The sequence below is a fragment of the Theropithecus gelada genome, chromosome 6, assembly GCF_003255815.1.
Source record: "Theropithecus gelada isolate Dixy chromosome 6, Tgel_1.0, whole genome shotgun sequence".
NCBI lineage: Eukaryota > Metazoa > Chordata > Mammalia > Primates > Cercopithecidae > Theropithecus > Theropithecus gelada.
The window spans coordinates 90,312,850-90,339,807 of record NC_037673.1 but is presented as its reverse complement, the minus strand read 5'-3'; the positions used below and the strand labels follow the sequence as shown (position 1 = coordinate 90,339,807).

The window sequence follows — 26,958 nt, the reverse complement described above, 5'->3', positions numbered from 1 at the left end:
AGTAGAAATGTAAATAACATTTTACCGCAATTATACATAAAAGTAATAAAAGTAGTTCTTAATGTAAGGTGATAGGGGCAAAGAAGGAAAACTAATAGATAGACCCTACTTTGCCAGCAAGGAATTTCAGTTTTAGCAACTTGTTAAAACTGGCATGCACATACATGTACCTATATTTACACAATTTTTTGTGTATGACGTCAGTAAACTTTACATAGCTACTTCTTTAAAATATTAGATCAGTGTTGAAGTATATTGGGAAGTAGCAAAATGTTAATTTGCAGACATATAATTATTCTAACTATTAATATAGCTGTGGTAATTTTTTGAACCATCAAATTCTACATGGGCTATTCTTTTTTACAGTTGTAGTCGTGCCTTAATTTTAAATTTTAATTTCGAATTATATCAATTTTCATATGTTTGTTTTAATAAGAAATTTTATAAAGCACTTGGTTACCATACATTTTTCCCTACTTGCAAAATTATGAGAAAATATAGGTTAAATTTTTTTGTGGGAGAGTTACAGATATAGATAGATAGATAGATAGATAGATAGATAGATAGATAGATAATATGATAGTAAGAATGGGAGGAGTTCTACTAAAATGGTGAAAACATTTTGTTGTCTATAAGAAAGCAATTCTGGATAGGTTTTTCTATAAGACCCTAAATAAAAACATTCCAACTTGACTTTGAAATATCTTAAAATTAAACCATTTGATGAATCTTAAAACTACAATAAGATTTAAGAGTTTAAAATTAATAAAGGTGCATAGTATGTAAGTAGCAAAAAGAAATTTTAGTCTGTTAGAATTTTATTTTCTTGTGAGCAAAGGTAGTCCAACCTACATGTTAACATTATTTTAAAAATTGTATTTAGTTAAGAAAGCAGTTCTTTTCACTTTCTCAGAAATAAATTCTTTAACTTGCGAGCCAAATTGTTTGGTATGTTCTTGTAACTTTATTAACTTTCTGAATCCTTTTTAAGTCACAATAAGCTTGAAGAATTTTGCAGTATATCTGATGGTTTTTAGTCTTGCAAATTATAATAATATTTTCATTTTCCTTACAGCTGCTACTAAGAAACTTTATCAGAATGAAACGTTGTGTCATGGTGCTGGTAAATGCTGCATACTACGTTAATAGTTGCTTTGATTGGGATTCACCCCCAAGGAGTCTCGCTGCTTTTGTGGTATGATCATACTGTATTACTTACATTGTTATTCATTAAATTCAGTAATCAGAGCTGCATGTTTCTGTGGCTATAGTAACAGTTATGTTGATGTGGCCATTTTAAAACTCCTATTTTAAGACTTGACTGGACAGATTTGCCGTGGGCAGGAACCTGATGGATTGTACAAGGTCTGAGTCTAAGAATACATTTTCCCCCCTCAGATTTCCGGAACGCAAGACATCTCAGCCAATGTATCATTTTCTCTGTGACAGTTAAAAAGTAAAATTTTACATATTGCATAATTCCAAACCCCAATAGGACAGCCAAGGAAAGTCCTCCATGTGAAAAATAATAATAGTAATAATCTCGACCATTCTCAATTTGATTTTATTTGTTCTGTAGTTATTTTTTTTTCAAGATATGAAAATCATTGGTAGTAGAATGCTGCCAGTGCTACTTGGTAATGCTTTAACATGCGATTCAATTGGAAGTGGATGTGACCTATTTAAGAGATGTTTTATTATTTCTGAGATTTCTAGCTTTTAAAAAGTCACTAGTGAGAATTCGATAGATCCAAAGAGTCCTTTAATATGTTCATCTTGTGGCCTTTTACTTTGATTATTTAAAAACTGCTGATGAGACCAACTGGCAGAGCTAGAATATCCAAAAGAATACTTTGCTCTGAGCTTTAGCTGGGATTTTCTTCTCTCACATTATTTTGGTTTATTCAGGATTTCAGTTTGAAGTTTAAGTAGAGTGGTTCTTTTGAAATCCTTTCTTTTATTTTCATGTTTGTTCGAATATGAGTACCTTATGCTTCCTTATAGTTGCCAGTTTAGCAGAATACAACTTTATTATGGGGGCTTGCAAGAAGAGCCATAATTATAGTAACAAATCAACATTTTAGTATTACCATTCAAATGAGTGTATGCACATCTGTTTAGTACTTTGAGCTCTGTCTTCCTCTCAGGCCTTGTATGGGACTTTCATTAATGTCTGAGCACATGGAACAAAGAGTGTGTATGTCCTTTTGTGTTGTAAGTTACCAGAAAGTTAGGCAGCCTGCTTCCCATAGACATGTTGTTGTCTCCCTAAAGAAAGAGATTGTCATTGTCGTTAAGTTTTAGAAAAAAAAAAAATCTCTCTCTCTCTGTCTCTCTCAATATTCTTTTTGTAGCTCTTTCTCATAATAAATATATTGTGGTACTATTAAGCAAACTTTATTCTGATTCTTCCCTAGCCAGGAGGTACTTTGACATTGATGAGAAAAAATGATATTGAGTTTCTATGTCTGTTTTGGACTGTTACTTCCAGGTTCTATGGGGTCATATAACAGATGCAAAAAAAAAATTCTCCTGTAAAGATCATGCTGCCATTTTTGATTCACTCCTTCCAAAATCATTCCTCACAGCTGTTTGTAAAATTTGAAAGCACAGAAATGTAGATAATTGTATTATTTGTTCAGCAACATTCATTTTGAACACTTTAGCATTACAGTGTATTGTGTAAGTCTTCATAAACTTCTGACTTCTGGAAGTCACTTGAGTAAAATGAAATTCAAGATGGCAGCTTTTTTTTTTTGCAATTTCCTTTTGATTCTAAAAAAAAACACCTCAAGCACTGGAATTCTGACCAACTTATGTACATTTACATGATATTACTTGAGTGATTTGACTGTAAGGGGGTCAAATTTCACTGGAGAAGAAATGTAATAGTATTTGTCTTAGCTGGTAGTCAGTGTCTGATGGATTCAGTCCTATGAAACACAAGCTGAATGCAAGAGGCTTAAAAAAAAAAAAAAAAAAAAAAGAGGGAATCAGGCATAGTAAAGGTGGGAAAGGGCCTGCTGACACGGATGGTGAAAAAAGAGAACGCAAACTACAATGTGAACACACAGTAAGAGTACTTTGGAGAAGAACCCAAAATTTTACCTGTATTTCACTGGAAAAAAAAAAGCTCTGAATCACATTCTATTGAATGTGATTAAAACAACTAATAACAAAACCAAATGTCATTTATTAGACCTACACTGGGAGTTCTATAAGAATGGGAACCCTGCCTTTTTAGCCTAGTACTCCAGCATCACCTGCACAGTATCTAGCACTTAGTAAGCTCCCAGTATAAATAGCTGACAAAATCAGTTGACCAATCTATGAACCAATCAGTTAAGCTGAAATCTTTTCTTATATGGAAAGCTCATTCTTCAATGATGCCAGATAAATAAGGGTTTGCTCTAATGAAGCTAGTTATTAAATCATGATAAACATAGCTTAGTACTATTGTAGCACATTTTCCTGGAGTTTCCATTTATATTCTAAACTACTTTATAATTCCTTATCAATCATTTATTCTAACCTCTGATTAAGTTCTAATATAAAAATATCCTTCCACAATAATGACAAAAACAACCACTAATATTTGTTAAGTACTTATTATGTGTCAAGGAACTGTTCTACATGCTTTAGCGAATTTAATATTCCCAACAACCTTATGACGTAGATAGTGTTAGTTTTCCAATATACAGAAGGAAGAAACTGAGGCACAGAAAGGTTAAGTAGCTTGCCCAAGGCCACACAGCAGATATTATTTCCTTTCTAAAAGAGTTTTTAAAATACATATACCTTGTGATTTTAATATCACAGCAGTTCTGAACAAAAACTACTTGGGATATTCATTCATCTTATAGATATTAAGTTATATATTTAAAATTAGGCCAGTTTATTGAAAAGAACAGCTTTCCATTAGGAGAAGGGTATGAACAGCACCCCGTTGTTACAAACACATTGTTTCCATCATGCCCTGTTGATAGATCATGTGTCTATTATCATAATATCAGTTCCACTTGGCCCACTTTTTTATAAATGCCACCGCCTCACAGAGCACAGGCATTTCTATCATTATGTGGCTTGGTTTTAGGCCCAAGTCAGTAAACTTTATAATGTTTAAGTGCCTTTTTTCTATTCTATTTTAACTTTTCTTTTCTAATTTACTGTCCAAAAATAAATGTAGAATAATGAAATAAAAGTAAAAAACAATCTTTTTTTTTCTTTTAATCCCTATGTCAATTAAAGTAGAGAGAATAAGAAATGTAGGCTTAGGACAGTTCCAGCTTCTTTAACACTACCTCTATGCCACAGGGAAGAGTCAAAGCCAGCTGATGGTATTAGAGACAGGCATTGGTCTGGAAGGTGATGGATAAAATATAAGCAGACACGTTTCCGGGCGTGAGCTTATTTTGTGTGCGATGCGTTTGGTTTTAAAATTTTACTGTGAATATTGTCTGCCTAAGAATGAACACAGACATGTGTGGTACAGAAGGCACTGCTCGTCTTTGGGAATCATCTATTGTAGACATGGAAATGTCTCATAAATTGGGCCTAATTTTCATCAGGCTCTTGACCAGACATTTGTGTTCTTGTGGATGTCAGTGGGTGCAACATGGGGGAAGAAAGAGTGCACATTTTCTCTTTCTTTTCAGTACTGTCATTTCTCACTGTAATGAGCACAAAAATAATTGGACAACTGAGCTATCAGTAAAAGGACACACTTCAGTGTGCGTCAAAGAATTATTTTACAGGACAAACTTTAATCTTTAAATGTGATTGTAGATAATTTGTGGTACCATCTGTCCATTTGGAATTGTTTTAGCCTTTTCTGTCGTTATACAGTAAGTGCTGCTGTGTTTAACATTAACATTTGATATTTTACACATTTAATTTCTGTTCTGCTGTGTGGTCCTTGGGGAACGGAGCGCTAGTGCTACATGAGAGAGACAAAGTATTGATCAGTTAACATTTCAGCTACATTTATGTATGTCGCAAAATTAATGAAAATGCCAGACAAAAATGTCAGAGTGCACAAAAAGGTAGAATTTAAATTTGGTACTTTAATGAAAAGTCTTAAGATGTGCATTATCAAAAATGTCCTCTTGCCTTTAAAGTACAATTCCTAACAGAATAACTAAAGGGAGACACATATTTTACTTAGAGGAACAATGGACATGAATTATGAAGGGATGTCAACTCCTCAAAGTACCTTGTGTTCCAAAAACGGCATGTTTGAATGTTTAACTGTTAGTCATAAAATACATTTCTTTCTGTTCATTTCTGGAGGGCTACTGACTTCAGTCCTCTGTCCTGAGCAGCCTACGAGGCAGGTTTCCTACTGAGATTCTCTCCCTAGGTTTTCCTTGGTATTCATGTGTTCCTTTTGTGTCAAAACCAAGAATTCCCTCTACAGCAATTCATCGAAACTACTCTGGTTCATTATTTGTTTTTTTTTTTTTTTTTCTGGGTCCTTTTCAAATGCCTAGTTTTCCTTTGCTTCCAGATAATTTGTGCTCCACCTTTATTCAATCCCCATTTTAGTAAAGGATCATATTTGGGACAACAGCTACTCCCAGAAAGCTGGGCCATTATGCGGAAAAGAGAAAAAACAAAGATGATGTATGCAAAGAATGACATGAGGCAGTTCTGTATAGCCAAATGATTTCTTTTAAAAAATGGAGGAAGCACAGCAAAGGAGGAGGAACTGGATTTGCGGAGGCAATGGGAATATACTACAATGACCAAAGACAATAGGCTCCTACAGACACCTTATCATGTACTTCCTTCCCATGCAGAAAGTCTGCTGCTATTAAACAACATATGGATTTTTAAAAAGTTATTACAAACCCTAAGGACATCTAAAGTGGCTTTCATGATCAAGGATCAAAAGGGAGAATTGCTTAAGAAGAAGTATCAATGTGAAAACAAAGGCATGTCTACATCACCTGTAGTTTAAGTCTTAATATTCACATTAAGGCACAATGAAATGTAAGATAATTACATTGAACATATTGAAGGTCACTTTAAGTTTACAACAGAAATGTCTATTCTGAAAATTTAAGAGACAATAGTACTACTATACCAACAAAATTATGCTTCAAGTCTATGACAATTTTCAAATGATTTTTATAGAAGAGTTTTTGTTGTTATTGCTACAATTTTTTTTTAGCACTAGCAGAGAAGTTGGAAATGTTCTAGATGTAACTTTTGTTACTTTCCCCACAACAGCAAAAGAGAAGTACTCCTGAAAACCAAAGAAACAAGTACAAAGGCAAAATGATCTACAATTGATGGTCTTATTGTCATACTCATGAATTTCCCTAAAATTTTGTAAATATTAACTCCTAAGCCTTTTTGCCTATCTTACTTCATATATGTTTCCCCTGACATACACACTTACTAAGCTTACTAAACAATACTTCCAATTTAATCTATACAAATTTAGAAGCTACAGTAAACATTTTCTCATAAATGTGCAAGTAAGGGAAGAAGAAAACCTATATAAAATTTCACTGATTTAAAATATTATATATTTTTAAGGTTGCCCGAAATTCCTTTTGCAGAGTCAAGAAGTATTGACACTTAGAGGTTTCTTGTGCCACAATTTTCTTTACAGTAAATAGATTGTGCACCCAATTCATCTGGACATGCTAGTACATCAAATTGCTACTCAAAATATACATTTTCCCCAAATTTATCTCAACTCCAGAGAAGAAAGTTTTTATAAACATTGTCCAGAATTACATGAAAAATTGTAAATTAGATTTTCCTAAGTGTTGCCTTTCACAGTGCATTACATATAAATTCCTGCAATTATATAAAAGGCCCCCAAACAGTATAAGGTATGAATGAGCTAGGTTTCAGATTTGGTCACTATTGGCTAAAATCAACCCTGAATCTTAGGAAATATAGCAAACCAGGTAATAACAGAACAAAACATTTTCTCTAATCCTTCCTGAGGAGTGAGGCTTTAGTTCAGTTTGTGGGCCTGTTTAATTGTGAAGTTATTTTTGTTTTGTTTTTGTATCTGCTAAATCTACAATGCAACACTTGGCTCAAATCAGTGCTTCATTCTCTTTAAATGATGCCAACGTCCTTTTTTGTTTATTTTAATAGATGTCAGCAAAAGGGCTTTCTGCTCTTTGGAGGGAGATAATCACATAAGCCACAGGGTCTTCTACTCTCTGAAAGGCATATTTCTCCTAGATTTTATTTCATACTTACAAGAAGAAGAATTTAATCCCTGTAGCAGGTCATACTCATGTTTTCTATGATCCCTGCTCTTCTGCCTTTGTCCTCTAACATGGAAAGTAGTTAGAATGCTGTAATTTTGAAAACTTTTCTTCTGCGAGTGATTTGAGGAAAAGAAAATGATTTCATTTTTCCTCAGGTATAGTGCTATTGTTCTATGTTATAGTCAAAAAATTAACAAATATCACCAGCATAATTATGATACCATATTGAATCTCAGAATTAGCTTTCGCATGTGCCTCAATGGTGCTATCAATAAAAGTTGGAGTGGTGGAGGACACCAAAGCCTCGGTGTGTTTTTTCTGGCTGTATGGCTGCTGCCCCACTTCACTTCAGACTTCCTCCTTGCATTACTTATCTGGTCGTTTTAGCCCCCAGACCTTTATAAGACCCTTTAAAAATTGTTACATGGTCAATATTTTACAACTGAGTTGACTAACAACCAAAAAATTATAAAATAGTGAATCAGAGATGTCTCACTACCTGTCCACAGATTCCTAAACCAATGTTCTTGTCTTCTGAAGGATTTTCTACTTTGCAATTTTGATTTTAATTGTAAGAGACAGGCATGCTGAGCAAATTGGCAAGCCATATTCCATTGCAACATATTATGAAATAAAGTACTTTGCAAGGGAAAAAGTTTAAATAAATGATCTAATTATAGAATTTATGTTAGTAAAATGTAAAGTAGGAATAATAAGTCTTCTGTAGGGTTGTAAATTATAACAGAGATCCAGTCATTAATATGCTTTAGTCATTAAGTTCACTCTCCATGTGTTTTCATTCCCCTTTCTATCTGGTAAAAATTAAGAAATAGAGGCAGAATGCTTTCTGTTGTCCAATTTTCCTATGTTGACTAGATGTGCAGATATTCGTTACAATTATGAATGTGTTCGTTAATTTACCAAGCAAGAAGCTAACCTGAAATGTTAAGGAAGTTGTTCCCATTTTACTTTGCCTTTTCTCTTGCCATCATTTATCACAGTTTAAATTGTAGTAAGAACTGGGAATAGACACAGCAGGCTTGGCCACAGGTGGCTCTGTGAGTGAAGACTCTGTGGTGTGTCTTGTACTTTGCTGTGATGACAGAGGTCCAACACTCAGCAAGTGGTAACACTGAGAGATCAATAACAGAGTAGTCATCAGTTATTGGCTCAAATAGCTAAAATAATGAAGAGAAAATCAGAGAAAAACTAAGAGGCAAGGAAAGACAGAAAGCATATCAAAGTGCAAATAGATATTTGGATTTGATAAATCAAAGTCAGCTCTCATTTTAAGGACAGGAATAAAATATTGTAGAGACAACGTGTGGCCTTTATTTGATCTTAAACCAGTGTTTCTCAATTTTTTTTTTTTCCTGTTCACTGCCCTAAGGAGAAAAATTTCACTTGAGAGAAATTAAATACTAAGGGATAAGATTTTGTCGGGGGATATTCAGCTTTAGAGGGCCACAAATCATTATAACATCTCAGATTTCTGTTGCTTCCCCCAACCTCCACCTCAAGAACTAGTTTTTACCCCCTTGGGTGTCACATTGACCCCACTGTGAACGCATGCTCCAAATGAGGGTTAATACAAGTTCAACTACATTTATGTTTATACTCCTGGTGTTAAAGTTTAGTTTGGATTTTCTGTAGTTTGCATATCATATGAATTATTCCCATAGAGAACTAGTCTGGAGACAGAGAATTTGTGATGTCCATACAAAATTATTAACTATATTAGAGTCCAATTAAAGGACAGGTGTTTCTTTGGCTTTATAGAGATCGAAGAATTTGATCTTCCCTCTTACGCAAACCCATGTGAGGGTTTTCTTCTCTGTCCCAATTCCAAGCATGCACTGTTGGAGAAGTCCAGAAGTCCACATGAATTTGGACTAAGTAAGATGACTTCTCTCATTATGAGGGTTTGATGGGTTTTGTCCATACATTGCACTGTATTTATAGCTAATAGTTACACTTTATATTTTTAATGAATATTATGTCAGACATATAAACATATATTTCCTTAGGTTTAGTTACCTATTAGATCTTCATTGGAAGTGTTGGGGAAGGGGGAAAGGATTTATAATAGGAGAGTGATTGAAACAGTGAAGATAATTGTTCTGCTGGCTGTTTTGCATGGCAAGTTACCCAGTTCACCGTAGGTCAAAAAAATTTTACTATTGTAATTTACCAGTAATATGTAAATATGTGATGTTTTATATCCCATGTTCCTATATATAAGTAATCTTCATGGATTTTCCATAGTTAAGGCATTCTGTACAGTTCCTGCCAAGCATACTTCAGGCAATTCTTAAATGTTTGAAATAAGAATTTTTCATCCAGTGTTGTCATAAAATGTCAGCAAATTAAACAATACTTCCCTTAGTCAATTAATCTTTTAGATTGAACTTAAAATAATAGATCACCAAGGTTAAAAGGAATGCATTAATTACCACAAATTAATATACTGGTTGTATAAGAGAGGTGTTATATTTTGAAGTGATGTTAGTAGAGTAATGGCTAGCACTCAGAAAAGTAATTCATAAATGTAGAAGTTCAGATAGCTACATTTTCTTTTTCTAGTTAGGCAGCAACATTGAAAACTTAAAGAGAGTCAGTATATATCTGGTTTTGTTTAAATTCTTTTTGTTTTGCTTTCATTATGTTTAATTAACACAAAATAATTGTACATATTTATGGGGTATAGTGTGGTATTTCCATACATGTATACAATGTGTAATGATCAAATCAGAGTAATTAGCATAAGCAGCACCTCGAACATTTATCATTTCTTTGTGTTGGGAGCATTCAAAATCTTCTAGCTATTTGAAAATATACAATAAATTGTTGTTAATTATAGTCGCCATACGCGGGTGTTGAACACTAGAACATGTTCTTCCTATCTAGCTATACTTTCGTATGTGTTAACCTCTGGCTCTACCCTTTCCCTCACTGCCCTTCCCAGCTAAATTTTTTTAAATAGAGTTTTGTTCCTCTATGGCAAGAGCCTATTGCACACCTCAGCCAGGAGGCTGGTATTTTAAGAGAGCCCTTTAACCTAGGTTCTACTGGCTTGACTGAGTGTGCACTTTTTCCTTCATTTTTTAATTCTCAGAGTATCAGACTTCTATCACAGTTCTATTTCTGTCTTAAATCTTGGCTGATATGTAGTTAAAATGGAATGTTTACCATGTAGACTCCAAACCTCCAAACAAAATGTGGAGGTCTGTTTTGTAAGACAGTTGCTTAGACCTCGGAACACATTTCTCCACGGTGGAAATGTCATAGATCATGACATAGAATCGCTTAACAAAGCCTACTGATCCCTTCATAGAGTTCTAGCTGTAGAATGGAAACATCACATGGAGAAAGTAAATTCAGTGGAATCCTGGCTTGGTGTTTGGAATGCCAGAACCCATCTAACCCAAACCCAGCTTCAGGATAGCGCAGCTTCCTAATGCAAGGATACGGAGCCTAAAAGTTGGAGATTGTGTGGGCTTTTTTTTTTTTGAGACGGAGTCTCGCTCTGTCGCCCAGGCTGGAGTGCAGTGGCCAGATCTCAGCTCACTGCAAGCTCCACCTCCCGGGTTTACGACATTCTCCTGCCTCAGCCTCCCGAGTAGCTGGGACTACAGGCGCCCGCCACCTCGCCCGGCTAAGTTTTCGTATTTTTTAGTAGAGACGGGGTTTCACCGTGTCAGCCAGGATGGTCTCGATCTCCTGACCTCTGTGTGGGCTTTTAATGGTGCAGAGGAAGTCATAGAATGGTACAACTGGAAGGGAGGTTAAAGATTGTTTTACAGGACAGGAGACCGAAGTGTTAAGAGGTAAAATGACTTACTAACATAGTAACTCTCGTTTTCCCCCAATAACTAGTAATGGAAGCTTCAAAGACAGCAACGATGAGAAGAAAGGTGAAGTTTGTAAGTTAAATTGTCTTTAGTTAAGGGAAGCCAGGTGTCTGCCATTGTCCTGTAGAATTCTAAGTGTAAAATTGGACTGCTGGTCCTTGGTATTTCCTGTTAAGGAATGTGTTGATCTGGGAGGGCTAGAATTGCCGACTTGATATAATACATCGTATGCAACCTGCTTAGTGTTATTCCTGCAGTGTAAGTAATAAGTGTGTACCTTATGTTTTGATGAACTTTTCTGTTAGCAGAAATCACATCACACTATAGCTCCACAAAACACTGCAGAGATGTGTGTATAGTAATCACGAACTCTTAAAGAGTTCACTGTGTGTTTAAGTAAGGCATATTTTAGACAAGAAATATTATATGGCCTCCAAGTAGTATAAATGACGCTTTCCCCAAAAGTAAATGTCGACTCATTAAGAATATATTTCCCAGGTTTCAAATATATATTTTCACTGAGTTGCTTAAACAGCTTAAACTACCTATATTGATCTATATTGATTAAATGGTAGCTAAGATGAACCTGTCCGTGGCCTAAATTTTCATTAGACTAAATAAATGCCAGGAAAAAGCGTGTGTATTTGAATTACTTAGAAAAACTGGTGACCCAGCTTCATTGTATTGCTGTCTTTCTAAATTTCCTTTAAAATTATATGGATCCAAATTATTCCAGCATAAAATTCAACAACATAATGGAATAGCATATTCCTTTACAAAGTAGTGGCAGTACTGAAATAATAATTTGGGCGTATTTTGAGATATTATTTGAATTCAGAAGGTGTTGCCCACTTTGTTATTTAAGTTATGTGAGGTATAGTTTGCTATACATTTGGTGCACAAATTTATTGCTATTGGAGATACTGGAGTGAAGAAAGAGAAATCATCTGTATGAAATGCTTTGACATCCTTAAGTAGAAGGACCTGTGGATAATTTAAACTTGAATAATATTTGGCCACAACAACATAGGTTTTTGTTTCTGAGAACTATGTACTCCTTCAACGTTTGTATTAGTATGAAAAAGTATTTAACTTAAAATTATTATTAGATAATATTCGACTGGATTTAAGAATAGGAGGTAATTCACAAGAAAAACTGTTCCATCAGCGTTTGTCACAAATGCCTGGCTCTCCAAAAATGTACTGAAGACATATTTAATAAGACTTGGGTTCTATTTCTAATTGGCTGGAATGTTTAACCTAAGTTTAAGCAACTAGAAAATACAACAGATTATAAACTGAAAAATGTCATTCGTCAGTATTTTTAATCCATTACCAGAGCCAGTGACAGGAAATAAACTCAGGCTGTTCTGCTCAAGATGCATTTCACTTGCCATTAAGAGATCTTCCCTCGTTTTCATGCACACTCAATAAAGCTGTGTTGAGTGGCTGACTCAGATGACTTCAGCCGCAAAACTTGAAGTTAAAGCTATAATATTGTAAGAGAAACCCCCAACAGTAGTATCAGATGAAGCTGAGAATAAAGGTGGTGTATCAGGCATCATAAAAGGGTGAATGGGGGATACATTTATGTCCTCTTCTATCTGCTGTGAGATCCATACACAAGATTCACACTCATTATTCTCGTCATCTTAATGAGATCAGTGTGGGAACATTTCTCTCCTTTCTCTCTGACTGTCAGAAATGGGTTACTCCATTATTTCTCCTTCCTCTCTCTGCTTTTAAGGGACTAGTTATATTTTCTTGAAAGGCCAGAAATGTTAACTGGTTGCAGCAGGCAGCCCCAGAGTGTCGCATATAAAAGCTTAAGGCTTTTGGTAGAGGCCACAACGTCAGTCTCTTTCTTGCTCTCACTTTCTTTTTCTCTCACACGTGCTTTTATTTCCTTTTAGACTTTCGTTATTTGCCGTATTTCCCAAGGTGTTTCCCTAGAAAATAAAAGATAATTTATCCATCTTTCCTGTATAAAGTACCTGAGTATTACCTCTGATTGCTATCCCCCTTCTCATTGGGTTTGCTGCTGTAATTATTTTTTTACACAGTCTTCCTAAACCAAGTCTGAATGCAATTAGTTCAAGTGTCCATGCCATGCACAAGCCCAGCCTCGAACTCAAAGAGGTAAAATTGGCAAGGGACCAACTTCTAATGCATTTTATCCTCAAATAAATTTCCAGATATGTCAAGAAACAGTCAATGTTTACAATTAAAGCTGCTAGGAGATATTTTTTATCGTGTTTGTAGATGGCGAATTTCCTTAATCCTTAAGGGCAATAACCAGAAATTATGGAAATATGATTTAAGTGATCTAGGTCTATTGATGATTATATTGTAACCACATTGTTTTTGGAAAAGCTTTCCTTTATAGAAGAGGAATGTTAGAGGATTCCCTTTGACATGATTGAAAAATTTTAGAGTAGGCATTTTTAATATTTGCTGCCCTCTTAATTATTACTTGTTTAATGTCCCACTGTTAGCACAGGGATTATGAGTTAATAAAAATGTCATAGTATTAGTGTATAAAACACTATATAATTTTCCCCAGGTAACGATTAACAGCATAAGGCTATATTAACAATATTCTTAGTGTACAGTTCCTAAATGTATTTGATTCTCATCTTTTAAAAAGTAATTTTATACTGAAATTCAGTAATAAAATATTTGAGAGATTTAGTTAAGCTAGCTCGTGGAACCTTCTTAGGTATATGAATTTTTTTCCAGTGGTTTATATTATATTGTTATATAAAATATCATTCTATTTTAAAATTAATCTGAGAGTTTTAAATGTTGTCTTAACATTCATCAGAGAAACCTTATTGAGATTCTCAAAGAGCTTGTTTATCTCATCACGGTGTTTGTTAAAACAGTTCAAAAATAAAATTAATAAGCCATTAAGTCATGATTACGTAATGGTTTTGTTCACATAGATAATAGGTTCCCTTTTCCCTCTTTCTTCTTAAATAATGTCTTTCTGGCTTTGTTCTGTGGCTGCAGCAGGCTGTTAGTATGTATCTTTATACCATCAGAATGAATGAGATATATCTGTATAAATTATTGATTCACTTGAGCCTACCTCAGTAATTCAGAGCTGAAAACTCTGGCAGCTTATCTAATAGAATGATATAACTGGCAGACTGAAGTTACCTACCACAGCAACAATTGCCAGTTGGGGGGTCAAATGCCCTTTGACCTTTATACCTGAACACCTGCAAATTGAGCTGTATCCCATTCAGAATTTTAAGAACAGGTTCATTGTCACAGGAAGTAGAGTTTGTTTCTTGGAGAAAATTATGCCAGTTCTAGTTCTGAATGAAAGACAAGGCCTTTATTACTCAAGGGATATTAGGGCTGACTGCTTTTTTGAGAAAACAAATTTGCTGTAACTTTATCTGTAATTTAGTCCTGAATGGGTGCAAATAGACTGCACATTGTATGGAGCAGAAAGAAGAAAACAGGGGTTTGTTAAAGCCATGCAAGGGCTATGTAACCATTATATTTCCGGGGGAATTCTTATCAGAGTTACGGGTTATAAGGGGGAATATTTTGGTTACATCCTTAGTATCAAACACCTGTTTAGAATTTTAGTTTAGAATGACATTGGAAAAGAACATTTTTTTTTTTTGTCTGAAATTGTGGATGATGAAACACCCATCTCCTGAAAGTTACTAGGTAGGCTTTGACATGGAGGCTGCCCCATCCAGAAACCACAGAAATGATTCAAGTCTCTACTACACGAGATTGAATGCTAGGCTTAGACCTAGTCGGACTATGTTGATTTGTTTCACTTTTATAGAAAATCAGATTCATAGCTTTGTATACTCTTTCCAATTAAAAAATAAATCCTATGAAATATTATTTGCAGGCCGGGCGCGGTGGCTCAAGCCTGTAATCCCAGCACTTTGGGAGGCCGAGACGGGCGGATCACGAGGTCAGGAGATCGAGACCATCCTGGCTAACACGGTGAAACCCCGTCTCTACTAAAAAAATACAAAAAACTAGCCGGGCGTGGTGGCGGGCGCCTGTAGTCCCAACTACTCGGGAGGCTGAGGCAGGAGAATGGCGTGAACCCGGGAGGCGGAGCTTGCAGTGAGCTGAGATCCGGCCACTGCACTCCAGCCTGGGCGGCAGAGCGAGACTCCGTCTCAAAAAAAAAAAAAAAAAAAAAAAAAAAGAAAGAAATATTATTTGCATAAGAATTTGATTTAAGCTTTGCCAATGCTGAAAGTAAGATGAATGTTTTGAGTAAGGGACAAGAAAAAGCATACTTCCCCTGATGAGCCTCCAGGTCACATAGTATGGGGACTAATGGATCATATATTTTTATTTATTTATTGGAGAAACTCATCCCTCAAGTTGGTCACCCACTCCTTAGTCTGGAAGCTCGGTAATTGTCATAGAAACACTCATTTTTACAGTGTTATAGTTGATCACTGACATGGAACCAGACTAGGTAATCAAACATCTTAGCCATATGCTTGTTCTAAGTTCCAACCTAGTCAATTAGCACATTTTCTATTAAAAACTTGGTTGTAATAGGTCTTCATTAGCCAGCAGTTGCCATAATTGAATAGTTACTCAATTATTCCATTCCCCAACCTCATTTTCACTTCTTTTCAGACTCTAAGTAGGAATATTTCCAAGAACATTCATGATCCCCACCTCAAGCAAAATTCATGACCCCTACCTCAAACAAGCTGTTAGAGGTTGATCCAGGTTTTTAACATTTAATTTTTCTTACTGTGTTTTGGCATATGTAACTAAGCCCTGGGGCTCTCCTTTCTTTTGTTTATTTCATAATGTCTCGTGTTTCTTTACTAAGTAAGGAGGGAGAAATCATCTATGGTAAAGCCCCATAGATGAAGTGTCTCTAGAATGTGACTACTTTTCTACCCTTAAACCCATCCCATCTTCACCTTCCTCCAGTCCGCCTCCCAGACACCTGTCTGGGCATGTCATTATTCTGATATTACCTCCACTATCTGCATGACATTCCCTGCCACCATCTGCCTGTGTCTACCACATTTCACATCACTGAAACTCACCTGTCCCTTAAGACTTGTTCCCTGCAACTTTCAGGATGTCAGCTAATCTGATGATCATATCTGTTATCCAGAGGTGGGAATAGGGCCACCCCTAAATAGCATGTGCACATTTTATCACTGGCCTTGTGGACAGAGTATTTCTCATTTCCTTAGGTGTCCAAGTTCTTATGTACAAGCAGGTGTAAAAGGTTGTAATTGAGATATCAGAGAGCAAGTAGAGCAGTAGAGTAGCCCTCAGATAACACCAGGTAGGAAATTTCTGTTCTAGCCACTCACAGGGATGTCCTTCTTGATGAAAATTGTACCTCTTCTTTCATTATAAGACGATAAATATGAAACAACCTGGATGAGAATTTGTCATAAGGGTTTTCTGAGCTGGGTAACCTCATTGCGCTTTTCTCTATGCAATACAAAGTAAGCAAAAGCAGCTACCTGCCTAAGAAGTGTAACAAGCCACACTTGGCTTAAAAACACACAGTTGAACCTTCTCTGCATAATGAAACATCATAGCTGCAAATTGTCAGCCATCAGAATAGCACGTGAAAAGAAAGGATAAAATCAAAGCCATACTAACATTCCTGCTATTATCCATTCTCTGGAACACAGGAGAGTCCTTTCTAATGCATCCATCCTCACTGACCAAGTCTTTGTGATTTAGATTTGTAGGCTGAATTCAATGTAAGAATATAGATTGTTTCAAGGATGACAGATTACAACTGGTTTCTCTCCCCCGCCCCACCTACCCACAACCCTCGTGTTCACCTTTATAACAATTTTTTTTTCAAAAAGTAATGTGGTTTAAAAATCATTTTAAGTTGCCCAACGTAAATGATAAAATCAAATATTGGATTCACAAACAATAGCCTTTATTGGTTTGTGACAAGTGATCCATCTTTTTACATTAGTGCAGCTTTCTGAACCAGATTATTTTTCATAATTGATAATTTGTGAGTCATATATTTGTTATCTGTTCTTTTATGGCTTTGAAAATAGTGAACAATGCCAAAGATCACGAAGCTTTTATAAAGAAAATTATTTTAGTGAAGTTTATAGGCTGGCATTTTCTGAAAGTAGGTTCCCAATAAGTTTTGCAGAGAATGTAACAAAGATAAAAGTAACATCCCTTGCTAGAAAGAGACCTGACAGGTCTAGAATTCATACTGATAATAGGAATTTAGTTTTAGGAATTGTTCATATTTAGCATGAGAACAACAAAAATAGATACATTTTTAAAATGTTAAATACAGTCTGCAAGCTAAGAAAAATAGTTTTGTTACATATATGGGCAATTTTCCCAATACCTTGCTATGAGCATTAAAATTACACCAACAGAATAATGACACTATTTCTTTCAATCAATAATTTTCATTGATTTTGATAGATAGCCTTAGGATAAGTATCCTCCAACTATAACACAATTTTTGTCTTATTCAGTTTTATATTTTGTTCCTAAAACATCTAAAATGCAGTAGGAAAATTCTTACCCCTTATTATGGTTTATGATTATGTTATGGGTAGAATTGGGGGCTCTCCACATGAATTTATTTGCCCCAGGTAAATAATAATAAGGTCTTTAAAATCTCTGTTGCCTAAGAGGGCAATATAAAAAACTTTTTACCCTTAATTAATAATTCTCTCACACACTCTAAACATTTTCGCTAATTCTGTTCACAGTTGTACTGACTGAACAAAATATGAATCCATTGGAAAAGTAACAATATAATTTACTCAGAACTATATGGGAAGAAAAGTATTTTTAGATGAATTAAATATTAATTTGACAGAAAACTTGTATGAATCTGCTTTTACAAATTATGTTGTTCTTTCTTCAATGTTTATTGAAATTTTGGCTCAACAATTTAATTATAGAGAACTATTTCTATGAAAAAGATCACCTACTTAATTAAAATAAAATTGAGATCATTAATCATTACATAATTATATGATGATTATGTACAATTAAATACCATATATAAAACATTTACTCTTCATGAGACTGCAATAGTAGGGAAAGAAAACACCTGTAGGTTAATACCTCCACCACTTCTACTTATAAACATATGGATTCTATTACACACATTTATTACATCACCTAATTGCTTAAAATTCATACTTTAGTTGAGGGAAATGCTGAACAATGTCCAGTTGTCTATAAATCAGAATAAACTCGCATATGTATTTCTCATAAGTGCCTTTTCTTTGATGATTTTGTTATATGTGACCTCTTTAATTGAATTTCATCTACGTTTCTTCTAAATATTTCAAAAATATAATTAAAATGTTTATTATTCAAAACCAAAATTAAGTAGAAGAATAGTGTTGTTTCCTGAACATGTGCTAAATTGTGTTTAAAATTAAGGATGTGTGGAACATCTTTATCAGATAGGCAAACAGAATGTTTAAACTGTATAAATAGCAATATTAAAGATGGGTAACGTTCCTCTATGCATATCTTTAAAAATGTTGCCAGTGCTATTTAGCATCTCTAACACTGTGAAGAAGAATTTGCTCTACCTTTTCAGATGTTGTGTTGGCCTCATTTGTGGCATGTGCAGTGATAGTGGGATATGTTTATTTGTGCATATGGAGTGACAGATTGTTGATGTGTTTTAACCATAATATATTATTCAGTTTTGAAACCTACTCTCTTTAGAGTTGGAATTTCTTTATAATTGAAGGGAAAATGCATTTCTAATAACTTGCCTTATAGTTTTAAAGATTTTCATTTTTAAAGTGACTCAGCATATTTCATAAAATGTGGACTGTTTTATAGATTAGTGAGAATTTAGTGTTAATTCGATATATTTTTGCCACTAAAAATCAGATTCCTTTCTTGTAAGATGGACTAGTATCTGTGCTTCCTAACCAAAGTATTCAATATTTTCTTAAAGAAGAAATAGTTTAAAAAGATATTATCTCTAAATTACTCTAAATATTGCATGTAGATAGTTCTGAACAAATACAGTTAGAAAGCTATGTGGAGTCAGGGATTATGTAGTATACACTGTACCCTTCCCCCACAACTGCTGCCTCACGAGGTTTGTTCAAACCACGGAAACTAATTCCAAATTTTGTGATTGATCACTCTACCAAAAACAATTAAAATTATCAATATTAATTCTATGTAGGATTTACATGGAGAATCTACAGAGATTTAGAGGTATTATAATACATTATTGAGAGAAAAACGTTTCCCCTTCAGAAAAGCAATGCACATTATTCAGAAAGAAAAGAAACCTTCAAAAGCAAAAAAGGGAAATTATGCAAAACTCTAAAACTAGATGGTAGTTTTTAAAAGAAAAACTGTCAATCTATATCCTAGTGTGTAGTATGCAGTCTTTACATGTTCCTGGGCTTAGCAACTTGTCCGTAAATAACTTACATGCCATTATATAAAATTGTTTACCTATTTTCCTCCTCCATGCTAATTGTCTTGTATGTCATTCTGCAGTTTAGCCTGTAGGTAGCAATCTTGCACCACAAAAGCTCTCCATTTACTCACTTGCACTGGAAAAGCTTGCACCATTACAGATCCGTTAAATGTAAGCAGCGTTATTTGCATAAATTCCAGACTTTGATGATGGTCTGTGATCTTTGTAGCCTACCGATTACTTATGCAGTTGTTGGGCCTTAAAGTTCACGATTTTGCTCAGAGGTGACTTTACTTTGCATTGTGACTCTATATAGGTGGGAAACCGCAGAATGGTTGGGTGCATGCCCCGGAATCTTGAAAATCATGAGGCCTCTTTCTGAAATGTAATGCTTTGTTTTTCATACAGCCCTTCAGATTTATTTTTTAATCCACAAATCTTCTAAAATAGAGAATAACATTTTAGTACTTACGTAGCAAAGATTACAAAAGTGTGCTTCTGAAGTCAGTTACCCTCTCACATGCAATGAGGTCATGCTGTTACCATCTCAGAGCCTTTACCAGCTTAGACCTATTTAGTCTTACTTCTGTGAAGAATAATTAAAAGCCAAAAGAACCAGCATTGTTATTGTGACTAGTTATATTCAAATAATTACTGCAAAGTGCCATTGCTTGTGTATTTTTTAAATGGCAAAGACTTTCGTTCTTTTCTTTGCAGCAGTTTTTTTGGAATTATTGACAGCATTGTATTAAACAATTGCAGAGCCTATGTTCCATACCAAAAAATAGCTTTATTTCTGTTTCATGGGTTGAAAATAGTACATGATGTTTTTAGGATTATAACTTTTGATGTATTTCAGAAAGGTGGTCCTCTTTTTGTTAACATGGCTATCTGTCCAATTTTGATCCACTTTTGTTCCTTCATTCCTTCCTTTAACCCTTCGCCTGTGTACCTAGTCAGCTGCCAGGCTCTGCTCTAGATTGGGACTCCAAATTGCTTACTACCTGACCCCTGTGAGACAGAGATGGAAGCAGGCTACAGAGAGGAGATATTTGAGCTGGGCCCTAGAGGATGAATAGGAGTTAGATGGTAAATAATGGTTAAAAAAAAAAAAAAATTTGGCAGAAGAAATAAACAGCACATATTTATTCATTAGTCCTACTAGAAGAGGTTTAATTAGCACCCAAATAATAATCAGTTCCAGAATAAAGTATTTGTTTTGTTCTATTAGCATGTTATTATTACTATTGAAATGCCAATTAATAAAGTACCTATGAAAAAGTTTATATTTTATTATAATCATATGTTACTAAGGAAGGAAATAAGTTTTAATTACACTAAAATCCTATCAATGTATTTTAGTTCACACCGATGAGTGTCTAGTTCTAGTATATTTTTGTGGAGTTCAAAAAAATTATAAACTCCCATTCCTGCATATATTCCTTTGCTACCAAAGAACCCAGTGGATTTTTAGAAAATTGAGCCTCATTTATTTCAGGAATCCTTTGAACAAATTGTTTCTGAATGATTGTATTTCTTAATATGGAAGATCATAGTTTGTATTAAATTATAGTAATAAGAGAGAAAAGAACTAACCTTTTATCAAAACTATATCAGCATATTTCAAATTGTTAGTATTTTAAGTTTCAGGTGTTGACATACAATTTCTTGAACAGTGGAATAATTTCTGCAAAATAAGATGCACTCTATTGCTAATGTATTGACAAATTAGTTATTGGCAATAAATAAAAATGCAGACAAATCATTTAATTATAAAATAGTTTTATTTATTGCCAATAAATTAGCAATACAATGCATCTTATTTTGCAGAAATTATCCCACAGTTCAAGAAATTGTATGTCATCAGCAACCACCTTTGTTAATAAAACTTCAACTACTTACTTTTCTGAAATTTGAAATTAATTCAGTCATCATAAGCAACTTATGTCTGTTATTGCATTTGGAACCCGTCATGCCTACTTCTTATAATACCTGTGAAAGTTACAGAGTGCAATTTCAGGAACAAGAAGAGCTTATTGTTTGTGAAGAGTAAGTAGGCTTTGATTCCATGGATCAGTAGTTACTAAAGCTGCAGCTGGTTCACAACAAATATTCACATCTTAAGTGGTTAGATAGAGAAGGCATTTTCTCCGAGGGTGACCCCCAAGGCTGTAGGGTGAGGGGAAAGCTCAGAAATAAGTAACTTGAGTGACTTGGAGGTTTTGAAGAGTCTGGCAGACACTGTGACAAGAAAGCTAACTTTAATGGGGAAAGAGGCTTCTTTATTTCTTAATGTTACACATTTGATTTTAGATATTTATTTTTACAAGACATTCTGGTGATAAAACTTAATGACATATTCTTTTATTAAGTGTAGCTGATTTACATGTTGGTTATAATCAGATTCAGGAATAGTTTTAAATCATTATTTTTTTAGTTTGCTCTTTTCAACTCTGAAAATGTTCCTTCTATTAGCTACAAATGTAGATCATCTGTCAGCCCTCCTCTCCACCTGCTCACCAACCCCTCCCCAAACCAAGGCTTAGGATGATACCAAGCAGGTGAAGGACCTGCAGTCTCAAGAGATCAGTCTTATCTGAGCTAAATGAGGCTGAAGTTGCAGATGAAAACAGAAGAGTGGAAAACAGGTGCTTGAGCAGGTGGGTTTGTGATCTTTTGCCATTATACTGGTTCTCATAGTTTTAGATCATCGTAAGAAGTAACAGAGTTTCCTCTGTTACAGAAACATCTGGGGCATCCTCACAACAGGAATTGACCCTGAGGGGTGATGAACTTGATGTGGTAGGGATATCTCCCTCTCTAATTTATACCCCCAACATATATATATATGTGTGTGTGTGTATATGTATACCCACATTGCTACTTCTTAATTTGATCAATAAAGATTTTTACCCCTCCCCACCATCTCCCCAGATCCATTCCTTTGTGTGGGAGACAGGCAAAAGGCAAAGAATCCATCTTTGTTCTTTGTCAAGCCTCAGAGATCCCATTTCCAGGGGACTGAGATAGATACATCTCAGAGCTAAGTAAAATATCAGAAATTTGACCTTTTATTTTTCATTTTCTCAGAAGATGTAGAAATACCCTTAGAACAGAAATAGAAGTATAGAAAAAGACTTAGAGCAGGTACTACATAGGAAGATCAACTTTGTTTCTTTTTTAACAGCTGAAAGAATAAATGGGTTCCACTATTGATAAATGAATAATTGTTGCATTGATTAGTAAGAACATAAGAGCCAGCTGCTTGGCAGAGTGCATGGAACGCTGAATAAGTTCTTAGAACAGTGCTTCTCAGCCTTTGATGTACATACATATCACCTGGGGATCCTGTTAAAAGGCAGAGTGTAATTCAGTAGGCGAAGGGTAGAGTTTCTAGGTTATGCTGATGCTGTTTTATTGGAAAACAAAATGTTGGACGTTTAGCACATAGGTTTGCAAATTTTAGCATGATTCAGAATCACCTGGAATGCTCTTAGGAGCACAGAAATCTGGTCCCTGCTCCCAAGTTTTCTGATGCTGTAGAGTGGGAATGGGGCTCAAGAATTTGCATTTCTAACAAGCTTTCAGGTGAGGCTGCTGATGCTGGTCCACCGAACATATTTTGAGAACCACTGGTTACTCTACTGGATGCTTATTAGAATTACCAAGGGTGCTTTAGAAGACCACACACACACACACGTACAGAAACACATACATGCCAGAGACACACACAGAGTGCAGTGTCTGCCCTTCAATGATTCTGGTTTAATTGGTCTTGGATAGGGCAGAGGCATGGTGACTCAAATTCAACTCTCTTCAGGTTATTCTTTTTAAAAAAACTTTTATGTTTAGGGTGACATATGTAGGTTTGTTATTATAGGTAAACTGCCTGTCACAGGGTTTTGGTATACAGATAATTCTATTACCCAGGTAGTAAGCATAGCACGTGACAGGTATTTTTTCTGATCCTTTCCCTCTTCCTATTCTCCATTATCACATAGGCCCCAGTGTGTGTTGTTTCCCTCCCTGTGTCCATGTGTTCTTGTTGTTCAGCTCCCACTTGTAAGTGAGAACATGTGGTGCTTGGTTTTTTTGTTCTTTTGTTAGTTTGCTGAGGATAATGGCCTCCAGCTCCATCCATGTTGCTTCAGAGGACCTGATCTCATTCTTTTTATGGATGTGTATTATTCCATGCTGTGTATGTACCACATTTTCTTTATCCAGTATACTGTTGATGGACATTTAGGTTAATTCCATGTCTTTGCTATTGTAAATAGTGCTGCAGTGAGCATACATGTGCGTGTGTCTCTATGATAGAATGATTTATATTCTTTTGGGTATATACCCAATAGTGGGATTACTGGGCTGACTAGCAGTTCTGTTTTAAGTTCTTTGAGGTATTGCCACACTGCTTTCCATTATGGCTGAACTAATTTACACTCCCACTAGCAGTGTATAAGCATTCCCTTTTCCTCCACAACCTAACCAGCATCTGTTATTTTTTGACTTTGCATTAATAGCCATTCTGACTGGTGTGAGATGGTATCTCATTGTGGTTTTGATTTGCATTTCTCTAATGATCAGTGATGTTGAGCATTTTTTCATATGCTTGTTGCCCACATGCTTTTAAAAAGTGTCTGTTTACAGCTGGGTGCGGTGTTCATGCCTGTAATCCCAGCACTTTGGAATGCCAAGGAGGGTTGATCACCTGAGCCCAGGAGTTTGAGATCAGCCTGGGCAACATAGCAAAACCCTGTCTCTACAAAAAAAAAAAAAAAAAAAAAAAAAAATTAGCTGGGCATGGTGGTGCATACCTGTAATCTTAGCTACTCAGGAGGCTGAGGCGGGAGAATTTCTTGAGCCCAGGAAGGGAAGGTTGCAGTGAGCTGAGATCATGCCATTGTACTCCAGCCTGGGTGACAGAGTGAGACCCTGTCTTAAAAAAAAAAAAAAAGTTCATGTCCTTTGCCCACTTTTTAATCTGATTGTGATATTGTTTGGCTATGTCCCCACTCAAATCTCATCTTAAATTGTAGCTCTCATAATCCCCACCTGTCTTGGAAGGGAGACAGTGGGAGGTAATTGAATCACGGGAGCTGGTTTTACCCATGGTGTCCTCGTGATAGTGAATAAGTGTCACAAGATCTGACAGTTTTATAAAGGGCAGTTTCTCAGCACACGCTCTTTTGCCTGCTGCCACATAAGACGTGATGTTGCTCTTCCTTCACCTTCCACCATGATTGTGAGGCCTCCCTAGCCATGTGGAACTGTGAGTCCATTAAACCTCTTTTTCTTTATAAACTGCCCAGTCTTGGGTGTATCTTCATAGCAGTATGAAAATGGACTAATACAGGTTGCTTTTTGCTTATACAGTTCCTTCTTATATTCTGGATAATAGATCTTTGTCAGATACAGAGTTTGCAAATATTTTCTACTATTCTGTACATTGTCTGTTTATTCTGTTGATAGTTTGTTTTGTTGTGCAGAAGCTCTTTAGTTTAATCAGGTTCCATTGGTCAATTTTTGTTTATGTGCCCTCAGGTTATTCTAATGTGAAGTCAAACTAGAGGGCCTACTAGGTTTCTTCCAGGAAAGGATGTGTAGTAAATTGGAAAAGGAAAAACTGAATAAAGAGAGGGAAGAAAAAGAAAAAAGAGAGAGAGAAGGAGACAATCTCAAAAGATGGAAAAAAGAAACCAGAAATTGGTGTGGGAGGAAGGGAAAGAAATAGTAAAGATCTATTTTTAGAAAATCATCAATATAAAGTAAAACTTGTGAGTGCAGGAGGTTCAGATAAGTGTTCCTACAGCCAGCAGTTGGGGAGCTGCTGGGATTCCATTGAGGCTGACATCCTGATGCGCTTCATTCCTTCTTACCCTTTCATTGCCTCCTGCATGATTCTCTACCTCCACAAGCCCAGAAGGAAAAGCAGGCTCTTAAAGGAGCACCCACGGGTTTTATTACTCCTAGAGTGGATGAGTGCAGCTATAGAAGTAAATTAATAAAATGAATACAAATGAAATGTCCACGTTTGTTGAAAAAAATGTAAATTTCCTTAACTCTCCAACTCCTTCTTTTAAAGAATGACAATGGAAAGCCTTGTCAGTTCCCAACAGTGATGGCAGCGTTAATGAGGGAACATTCAAGAAGCAGAATGAAATAAAATATAAGAGGAGGGTGGCCTTTTTTTTTTCTTTTAGACAGAGTCTCGCTCTGTCACCCAGGCTAGAGTGCAATGGCGTGATCTTGGCTCACTGCAACCTCTGCGTCTGCCTTCAAACGGTTCTCCTGCCTCAGCCTCCCAAGTAGCTGGGATTACAGGCACCGCCACTACGCCCTGCTAATTTTGGTATTTTTAGTAGAGATGGGATCTCACCATGTTGGTCAGGCTGGTCTTGAACTCCTAACCTTAGGTGATCCACCTGCCTTGGCCTCCCAAAGTGTTGGGATTACAGGCGTGAGCCACCGCACCTGGCCGAGGGTGTCCTTTCACCGTCCTTTTTGGTACTTGTCTCTTCTACAGCCTGAGCAGCTGCTTCCAGCTAATCTACTGGAATGTTTAGAGACATAACGAAAACAAAACAAAAAACCACATTACTTTTGCAAAAACACAACCTTTCTCTCTACCTAATAAATCAGTCCATTTGCCTTATTCAGATGCGCTGGTCCCAAATTGCAAATTCCCAGAACCCATGAACTCTTCTCTCCTATTGTGTCCAGTTCAAAGCAATCTCTTACTTACATTTATGGGACACTTCTAAACTTTTATATCTTTAGCTTTAGTATTGACTGTTTTGTTAGTGCTCTTCTTTTCTACATAAAGCACTCTAAAATTCATATAAAGAGACAAAACTAATGGCCTCCCAAACATTGTTAACAAATCATTGTTTTTGTTTTTGTTTTTGAAAGATGTTTAAAATTAAACCTCACTAATTGGAAACAACCTTGAGGGAAAGCCTATCATCTAACCCCAACCTAACTTCCTAACCTTGTGTCTTACATACAGTCCTTTCTTATCCCACCCATGTATTCCATCTTCTAGAACAGAGTTAGCAGACAAATCACCTACATCCCGTCACCTCTGATGCCCTTTCTCGTGGCAGACACTGTAAACTGATCACAACACACATGCTTTTACACATACACGCACGATTGTAATCCTCAAAAAAACACTCTATGTAGCCATTACCAGTTGTTTGGAGTTGATTCTCAAGCTGTACCCGTTTGCCATTCCCTCATTCTTTGTGTACGTGTCTGTCTTCCCTTCTGAGTTTGAGCCTTAAAAGGATGGAGAACAGGTTGCATTTGTTAATTCTACTCAGGATGTGGTAAAGGGCTTTGTACATAGCAAATTGTCAATGTCAATGAATTTTTGTTAAATTTTATCTTGTAGGCCAGTCTAGACTGATAAAAAATATATTTCATAGAATTTTTTACA

At 35.7% G+C, this 26,958-nt stretch overlaps 1 protein-coding gene across 5 annotated transcripts in view; it reads left to right on the top strand.

Moving 5' to 3' along the window:
* The window catches only part of MCTP1 (multiple C2 and transmembrane domain containing 1), a 594,727-nt gene that overhangs the window by 432,107 nt on the left and 135,662 nt on the right, over positions 1-26,958 (top strand). For all 5 annotated transcript variants that reach the window (XM_025387620.1, XM_025387618.1, XM_025387616.1 and 2 more), the window contains one exon: positions 1,076-1,195. In XM_025387620.1, coding sequence (XP_025243405.1) covers positions 1,076-1,195 — 120 coding nt within the window. The remainder of the gene's footprint in view (positions 1-1,075; positions 1,196-26,958) is intronic.